General features: G+C 46.1%; 1 protein-coding gene across 1 annotated transcript; it reads right to left on the reverse strand.

Moving 5' to 3' along the window:
* Window positions 1–7,228: 7,228 nt before the first annotated feature.
* Window positions 7,229–8,707, reverse strand: LOC119443133 (uncharacterized). Its single transcript, XM_037708287.2, has 4 exons — window positions 8,304–8,707; window positions 8,091–8,216; window positions 7,453–7,612; window positions 7,229–7,282 (listed from the first exon to the last, which is right to left on the reverse strand). Exons 1-4 carry the CDS (start codon window positions 8,501–8,503, stop codon window positions 7,229–7,231), a joined length of 540 nt encoding a protein of 179 aa, XP_037564215.1. The 5' UTR covers window positions 8,504–8,707.
* Between the last annotated feature and the right edge of the window lie 431 nt (window positions 8,708–9,138).

A 9,138-nucleotide genomic window follows, 5' to 3' on the forward strand; every position in this document is an offset into this window, starting at 1 on the left:
GACCAAGGAAATCTAAGATTGATACTACGGGCGGCACCCGCTCGCCACAGCGGCGCGGTTTTCTGGCTGCGTGCGTCCCGCAGATGGGGCAAGTTCGGGGTGCCTACGCCGCTATGCAGGACCGTATGTCGCGTGGATTCTATTATGCCCTTCCAGTTGATTGACATTATTTCTTTTATTTTTATTATTTTCTAACCATATTTATTAAATTTAATTTAAAGTGTTAAAACACGCAATGCTGGGTCCAACGTGTGTCATAATTTTTCTATGCTCCGGTAACCTTCCAAACCCTTGCATGCGTTCCCGAACAGCAATGAGCCCAAAAATACTCCAAGTGTCCAACAGCAGATTACGCAGACAAGAAAGAAAAACGTATGTTCGTCACGATCCTGCAACCTTAAAAAGTAAGGTCGAAGTACCCCCATCTAGCGTATGACCAATCAACCTACTTCGTTACAACCGCGTTTCTATTAAAACGATTTAGGAACGGTCAAGAGGGAGAAACACTAAGAAAATAGTGAATATATAATCTAATCCATTATTGGGCGAACTTGTGCTCAACGAGCCAAGCAACACACTATAATAAAAGCAACGTGCAAAATCGTTTCAATGGCGTAGTGTGCAGCATTTGGAGATGCTTTAGCTTGTTCAGTGAAATAGGTACGTGAATCCAGTTCATATAAAGGCCATCGGGGGAACCACTGTGTTAGATTTTAGCTCCGACAATACTACGGAAAGAGAACGCAGTATATTGTGCAAGCGTGCTACACGTATCACCTGTCATTGCGCGTGAATAAGGCTGCGAATAATTTTGGCTGCATCTGTTCACACTCGACGAAGGGCAGCTGCATCTGTGGATTATCACCGTGAATATCAAAGACGCCTCGTAATCTGATCGCTTGGCACGAGAATTGAAATACGGAGCTGACAAACAGGTTATTTCGTTGAATCGGAAAGAGGAGACGGCTTGGGCAAATGAAACACATCATATGCCAATAGTGAGTGCACAATAGTGAGTACAACCGCGAATTAGAAATGTGCTGCAAATAAATTGCACATTTCATGGCACCTAAAACCCCACAAAGAAGAAGAACATTATTAACCGTCTTTCATTAAGTGCACAAATTCATCATTAACAACTAAGCAGATTGTTCGCAAACTGGGGGCCTTAGGAGAGTACGTGCTAATGCACTAGCGTATAATTCTTATAGAGCTATGACCTTGTGTTTGAATTGATATCTGTATATACCGTGGCGACCAGGCAGTGCTGTCGTCTTGCGGTAACGCCAAAAGACAAGAAAAAAGAACAGTTTCGCATAGTTGCAGCCATTGTTGCCACAATTGAATAATGTATGTTTCAATGAAACTTATTCTATGTTATTCCGATAGGAGGACAAAGGTGCCGCATCTTTACACAATGCCTAAAAATAAGCATGGCCGAATGTAGTGTGTAAACAACATGTTATAATGAGTGGTGATCGTGCAAAGCAAGAAAAGCCCGCCTGATTAAACGGCGCAGTTTGCTCTAGTATCTTATGTCAACTGTGAATAGGATGTAAAATATCACAGTTTTGCTTTAATTTCATGCTTATTTGTATACAGTCGACGGCGTAAAGTATTCTAAAACCGTTCAGTAAGCATCCGTATTTTGAAAATTGGACTATTGCATTCGAGAACCCAATTCAATGGCAAATCTGAGCTTCAACTCGCTATACGAAGGTCCGCAAAAATTACAGACGCATAATAAAGAAACATGTTTACACACACACACACACACGCACTGTATATACACACATATATTTGGGTGTGTGTGCGTGCGTTTGCGTGCGTGCGCGTGCGTGCGTGTGTGTGTGTGTGTGTGTGTGTGTGTGTGTGTGTGTGTGCGCAAGCATGCGTGTGTGTGTGCGCGCGCGCGTGTGCGTGCGTGATTCTACATTTGCTTCAAATAAAGCTCGCGATTCAAAAACTATTATGCGTCGCAGTTGGCGAAGGAGGTATGGTACTGAGTGCAACGGGCCGTCACCATCGTCACTCTGCTCGTGCGAGTTAGAGATTAATAAGGTCAGTGCTGAGTCAGTCGGGCCTATTAATCCGTATGTGTTTTTATAGGGTATATGGACAACGACAATCGGGTTTGAAAACTTTGTCGCACATTTGGAATAATACGCACGAAAACTAGCAAAGGTTGCGATACACGAAAATGACACTACTTTCTTTGAAGAAACCGTTTCATTCACGGCTACGATCTCCAGATGTACCTGTTCTAAACTATTCTGACATCCTAGATCATTTTATGGTATGTGCGATTAGAATATGTCACCATCGCCTGAACGGCTCGAGTGCAATCGGAATTCGGTAACAGCTAGCACACGACCTTGAAGTCAGGTTGTCGTTTACTGGCAATGCCACGCCGCTAATGTCTTATTCTTTGTACAGCGCATAAAAGTCGCTTAAAAGTTTTTAATCGAAGCCGGTTGGATCAACTAACGACATATTTCTCAGTAAGAAGAATTCAACGCGCGTCGTCTGCTGACACGGAGCCGCCAGCTGACTTTGAGATTGTTTACTTTTCGTACGTGCCTTGATTTCGGTTAGAAAACACTCTGAGATGTTCAAGTTCGGATACTGTAACTGCTACGACAAAATATAATGTAAATAAATCTGAAAATAAGCTGGGATTTAGGCCGCAACGTGACCAGAGAAGAAAAAAATGTTGCAGTGGCTTAGCTCGGCTATGCCAGGATATACGTAGCGTTAGCAAAGGTTCAGCTGATTATTCTTAGCTTTCCTGGTTGTCTAGATTGTCAAGGATTAACTTGATTGTCATGCTTACTGCTGCTCCAATGACACACACAAACGCCAGTCAGAAGCGCAGCGGCTCCAGCGCAGTGTCAGACGGCGACTGCACAGCGTAGGGTGCCTCGATGCCCAGCGCCGCCGGCGGCACTGGCATCGAGGCACCCTAGCACAGCGAGCGCGCGCCGGCGCCAGTGCGTCTACAGGTACGTCCACACTAGCGACAAAAACGCGCGCGACACGCCGCGCGCGGCAAGCGGTGCTGTCGCGCGCGGCAAGATTCACGAAAAGCGGCAGCAACGCGCGGCAAACGCGCGAATGGGTGCGAGACCCATTTTTTCGCGGCAGCCGCGAAACGAGCACCAATCAGAAGCGCGCCGCGCTGTTGTGGCGCCAGCTGTCGCACAAGCGTAGAATCATAATGTATGGGCTCTGAGATCGAACAGTGACAAACACGCCGTAAAATCTCAGAGGCCATTTCCAGTCAAGGGGGCTGTTTTTGTTAAGCCTTCCCACACCGCCACCGAGACGTCGACGAAGAAGTCGCCTGGCAAGGAGGCTTTTTTGGAAACAGTTCGGGGATATCCGTGCCTGTATGACAAGTCGAACGGCGATTTTAAAGACAAGGATCTGCGCGCCAACCGCTGGCACATTATTGGACAGCAGTTTGGCATGACAGGTGAGTAATTGGTGAAATTTTCTTAATGTTGCGGAACATGTGCGAGCATGTCATTGTGTTTGTACATACCATGCAGGCGAGCAAGCAGCGGGGAAATTTAAGAACTTCCGCGACCGCTGGCTCAAAATAGCCCTTGAAAAAAAGAAAGCCTGCAAGAGTGGTGCTCCCGGCAAGGATGGGAAAGTGAAGACTGAGTGGACGTACTTTGATATTGTCGACAGCATCCTGCGGAGCACACCGTACTACGCGGAAAAGTAAGGTGCACTTGTGAAGTGTCGTTCACCTCTCTGATGCATATATTGCAATATTTGCTCCCTGCGTAAATGTATGCTCGCTAGTGCACGGGTACATGTACTACCGTGTTCAGAAATGCGACTTAGTTTTGCCGTGGCTCACGTGAAAGGCTGACGCGCCGAAGGAAACGAAATGACCCTCTCGGACATGTTCATTACAGGCGATTCTTAATCTTTTGTAGACCAAGTCCAGTCGCGAAATTAATTTCTGAATACGGCCGATCTCTTATCATGCTCAAAAATGGTGCTGTGTTGTTCAATACTTCGAAGAGGCATGTGACCGACGCGCGCCGTGCACGAAGCGAATTCGTGCAGCGCACGGCCGGACGTATTTCTGTATTTCTTCGTTAAATAAGGAGTTTTGATCCTAGAACACATTCACACATATCATTTTCACGTAGAAATATTAAACGCGGTTGAATAACAGCTCGCGGTTTTGTTTTCTGCCGGCCATGCCCGCCACCTTTCTTCATGTTGCAGCATTTAGTGACTGCATTTGTTACCTATCACTCCAATTTTCAATATTTTCCTGCCCTCGTCTGTGGCTGCGATATCCCGTGCTTGCAAACTCCTAATTCGCTGCTCTCGCATAGCCGACATTATCGAAGCAGTTACTAAATTACTGTCATTTTTTCGTTTCCTTATTTTGTTGCTCGGGGGTTTTACTGTACGATGCAGAACAGGTTTTATTATTTAGATATAGCTGCATAATTGAGAAATGTTAACCTATGTGCGTGTATCGTGGAATACAATACTCGATGTATGGTTGCTTTTCAGATTAACCACGAATATCCCACTGCTACAGAATGGGTAGGTAGTAATCCTATATTTAAAGATGTCCTTGAAGACTTAAATTAGGTGTTTACACAATGATTCCTGCCCTCACAGACACCTGCAGCAGGCCGAAGAGGCACTCCCAACTAGTAGTGCTGCAGGCGATTGGTATTTTGTTTCTTTGTTTACGTACTTGGAACTGCATGAGGTACTCTGACAAATATTGATTCAGCATAAATAAATCTTATATGCAGTTGGCCCAGCCCATCGCCTGCTGAAGAACTGCTGGATGAAATGTATGCTTTGTCACATTTTGTTTGCACTACCATCTAACACGTCTGTGTACTTGTGTTTATTATTTGTTGATGTTAATGCAGATGCTCCGGGAGAACACCTATGTGCCACTCGGACGACCAGGAGAGCTGTGGGTGGGTACTTGTGAATTTATTATGAATGATCAATCATAGAACACACATCCATGAAACACACTTGCTAAATGAAATATTTTATTACTTACAAAGACGGATAACAATGTATAGCATAAATTGTCTTGCTGGCAGTAAAATGCTGTGCACCACATACTGGACGCTTCATATCCTGTTGTCTTATCGAAACACATTCTCTATGTATTTCAGCTTGCTCAGTCCAACACTGAGTGAGGCTGAAGCATCTTCCGGGTGAGCTTGTCTCAAGGTATGCTACGTTGTACCTCTCCTAACAGATGATAATTTTCTTTTCATGCGCCACCAAGGTCCAGCAGTGGCACGAACGGAGTGCAGCCACCAGCGAAGCCACCAGCGCAGCCCTCCCAAGCGCGACTTTCCGTGGCACCACAGTAAGGGTAGCTCTGCTGTTCATTTTTCCTGCAAAATATTTTACGTCTGTGTAACTGTTCACTAAAACTGCGGCGTTGTCATTAACGTAAAAGAAGAAAGAATGACACATTTGAACAAGCTGTTCAAGAAGCGTTGGGGAGCTGCAGCACCACATTAAGTAGAATTCAGAGCGCAAGGGAGCTTGCATTTCCCAGTGGCCAAAGCCCACCAGATGAATGCCAGGAGGCGGCCACTTGGATGGCCACAAAACTGCGCAAGCTTCCGCCAAGAAAACGTTCTGAAATACTGTTTAAAATTCATTCCCTTATTTTTGAGGCCGAGATGGAGCTTCCCGAGTGAATACGTGTATATTGAGCTATGTTCCAGCAATAAAGAACGCACTCCAATTTGTGCAGCATTATTGTGAATTTATGCGCCTGCAACATATCTTTTGAGCAAATGATTCAAAAACTGCATCATTACCTCTATTCCCGCGCGGGTCACTATCCTCTCCTGCCATGGCACTCGTCCTTCATTCATAAAGTAGGTTGCCAAGTGGTTGCGCATATCCATAGCTGTCCTGCAAAAGCAACAAAATGCAACACCATCAGTGGCCCAACAAGGGAATCTTGATTGTGCATGCTTTCACTTGAGAGATAGTTTACCTTGCTAAATGATATCCAGACATAGTGACGAGATCCCCCATGCCCGGCAGGCTGTCACTGCCAGCTCTCCAGGATCCTTCTACGATGTTGCCTTCCCAGTCCTCATGATCAGTGAAACCCGGAGGGCTGTATGCAGATCGCGATTGCGGCGAACTCAGCAGGAAGTTGTTCAATACAACGCATGACTTCACAATATTTTGTGTCGTTTCCTCCAATGCACGAAACGGTCGCCGAAAAATTCTCCATCTGCTTGACATGATTCCGAAGGCATTTTCAATCAACCGTTTTGCTCGGCTCAAGCGATAGTTGAACGTTGCCCTTTTCAGGTACTCTTGCCGCTGAGCTGGGTCATTCCTGAACTTCTGCAGATCTGACAAAAAGAGAAACAGTACATCACAGGCCATTCGTCATTTGGCCACGTGCTAAGTAGCTAAACCAGTGTTATCTATGGTGTACGCTAATATCTCATTGATTTATGTCAATTGAAAACGTTGCAATTTACATGCAGAGTTCAATGTAGCTTTAATTAACATTATAAAAACGGAGCAGAACACCATAATTTACCAGAAAAGCAGCATAAATAGTGTGTTAATGGCAGAGATATGCAGTGAAAATAACTTCCAACTGACCTCGTCTTGGATAGGGCCTCATCATGAATGGCTTCAGCGGAAAAGCTTCATCGCCAACCATGTGGTATGGAATGGGACCTACTGAGCCAATGCTCCTTGGCTGAGGAATGCCCAACAAACCCTTTTCCAGCACTTCCAGTAGAGGAGATCGCTGAAATATACCGCTGTCACCTTCACCGCCGTAATGGCCAATGTCTACATAGGTGAACCTAGAAGTAGACACACATTAGTACAATGAAGAACACACCCCTGTACATTCTCTATTTATTTTGCAGTTGTCTACGGAATTGTGTAATACATTCGTTATTCTAAGTTTATAATAAACACACAAAGTTCGCAAAGGCGTCTGTTGCAAATTAGAGCACACTGACAGTTGAGCTTGCTGTGGTAACATGAGACCTTTTGAGTGCAAGCGGAGGAAATCAACACAGTAAAGTTCAAAGCATTGACAGAATTCACTTACTTGTAATGTGCATCACACACAGCAAGGAGGAAAACACTGAATGTTTTCTTATAATTTAAATTCCTCGATCCTGAGTTGTCTGGGCATTGGATGTGCACATGTTTGCCGTCGATGCTACCTACCTATGCAATTGGGAAAGTGCCAAAATTCTTCCATGTCTGCAGCGATCTGAAAATAGCAAAGCCAAATTTATCACCCATATTACGCACTCGACCAGCACAAACTCATAATACAGAACGGTGTCATATTGAACTATTGCACGGTATCCTTAGAAAGCACTGCTATACCTTGGTTGCTCAGATTCCAGACAACATAAATTACACCGCTTCTCTGCTTACCTTTAGCCACTCCTGGGAAGTTGCTGGAAATCTTAAATACGTTGACTGAAGAGCGTCCCAAAGGGCGGAAGTTGTTTGTCTGACAATTTCACATGCTGTTGACCTCCCTGTTAGAAAATTGTAGGATAAGCTCCTGAAGGTGTCTCCATTCGCAAGGAACCTGTAAAAAATCATTTAAACTTTTATTTTTAAATTAACACTCAGTACTGTGCTCTACAAAATATTTTCTGGGTATTCCACACTAAAAATGCAAATATAGTTTCAATAATAACATAAACAGCTAAGTAAATAATTACGGACTGGCCTGTTCATTTTTGCACAACCGAAAACACTGAATGAAGATAAACTCGGGCTTGACGTGCGAGAACAACGAACTGATAATGTGGCACGCCATAAGTAAGTGTGTGCAAGCGTGCAGAAAAGGGGGGGGGGGCATTTTTGGTCGCCTACGGTTCTTGAGCGTGCACCAATGCACGGTACAGAGGCATTTCGGTGCGTCGATCTCGCAATGAAACTATGCGCTGTGCGCTAAGTTTCCCGCGAGTAAATAAGATTTCATTTAGGTGTCAGTACAAGTGTAGCATAGATATTCGGTATTCCCGCGTTACAGAAAGAAATAGGGTTTAAATAAATCTTACCGTATCGTCATTGCTAGTCGATCATGACCAGAAATGGGATCGCGGAACGGTGTCACCTGCCGCTCAATCAGGGGCCGCACGAGACCGAGCAAAGTGTCGAAGACACTCGGCGGCATTCGCAGGTAGCTACAAGAAACGGCACAATCTTTTGTGAGCCTCTACGATATGCAGGTTGCAAGCACTGAATTGAAGAAGTAGTTAACGATCACTTACTCTCTGAAGTATCTTTCGTCTCTCGCGCGCAGGCGGGGAAGCAGAGTGTGCGCATGGCTCTCAGTGTCCCTGTACCGCCATATAGGGCGCACCCAAAACTTTCTCGTCCGCTGTCTGGCACGTCGACGTCGCACAAGTAAAGAACAAACAAGTATTATAGTGTTCACAGTCACCAGTAGCTCCTCGTCCGGATCCGACATGCCTGAGCGTGACCGGCAGTGGCGCAAAGAAACACAGACACTTCCAATGGAACACGAAATCGGCAGAAGGGAGAGCGTGTTGTCACGAGAAGTATCGAATGGAACGAGACAACGCGGGACTCCACGCGCCGTTGTCGCGTGCCGCAAAACGCGAATGTGGACTTGCCCGGGCGCGTCTGCCGCGCGGGCGCTTGCCGCGCGCGGCGTGTCGCGCGCGTTTTTGTCGCTAGTGTGGACGTACCTTACCACGGCTACGACGTCACTCCTCTGGAATGCGCAGACCGGCGGCGGTGAGTCGCGCCCGGCGGCGGCGGAGTGCGCGAGAGGTGCCGGCTCCGGTGCGCAAGCCGTGTGACATCACTGATCCTTGCGCATGCGCCGCACGGCTCTTGATGTGCCGCGCGAAACGGGCTTGGCTAGGCCAGTGTAGCTAACGCTACAAAATACCGCCGCCGCCCGCGGTGGTCACTCGGCTAGGTGGCCTTTCTTATGCTATGGCGCCCCCTAGGGGCAGGCGCTGGCTCTATATTAAGGTGACGTGGGAGTTTCCTGACCAGAAAAATCTATTAGGGACTATGGTTTTATGGAATGTTTAGAAATGGCCTGTGGCAGCTAGATTAATTCTTATCATTGTG

Source organism: Dermacentor silvarum, chromosome 1 (assembly GCF_013339745.2).
Source record: "Dermacentor silvarum isolate Dsil-2018 chromosome 1, BIME_Dsil_1.4, whole genome shotgun sequence".
NCBI classification, from domain to species: Eukaryota; Metazoa; Arthropoda; class Arachnida; order Ixodida; family Ixodidae; genus Dermacentor; species Dermacentor silvarum.

Excerpts from the sequence above, each read along its gene's own strand:
- LOC119443133 (XM_037708287.2), bottom strand. The coding sequence starts at position 8,503 with ATGTCGGATCCGGACGAGGAGCTACTGGTGACTGTGAACACTATAATA. Across the intron at positions 7,613-8,090 it reads CGACTAGCAATGACGATACG|GTTCCTTGCGAATGGAGACA; the intron begins GTAAGATTTATT and ends GATTTTTTACAG. Across the intron at positions 7,283-7,452 it reads CTTCCCAGGAGTGGCTAAAG|ATCGCTGCAGACATGGAAGA; the intron begins GTAAGCAGAGAA and ends TGCTATTTTCAG.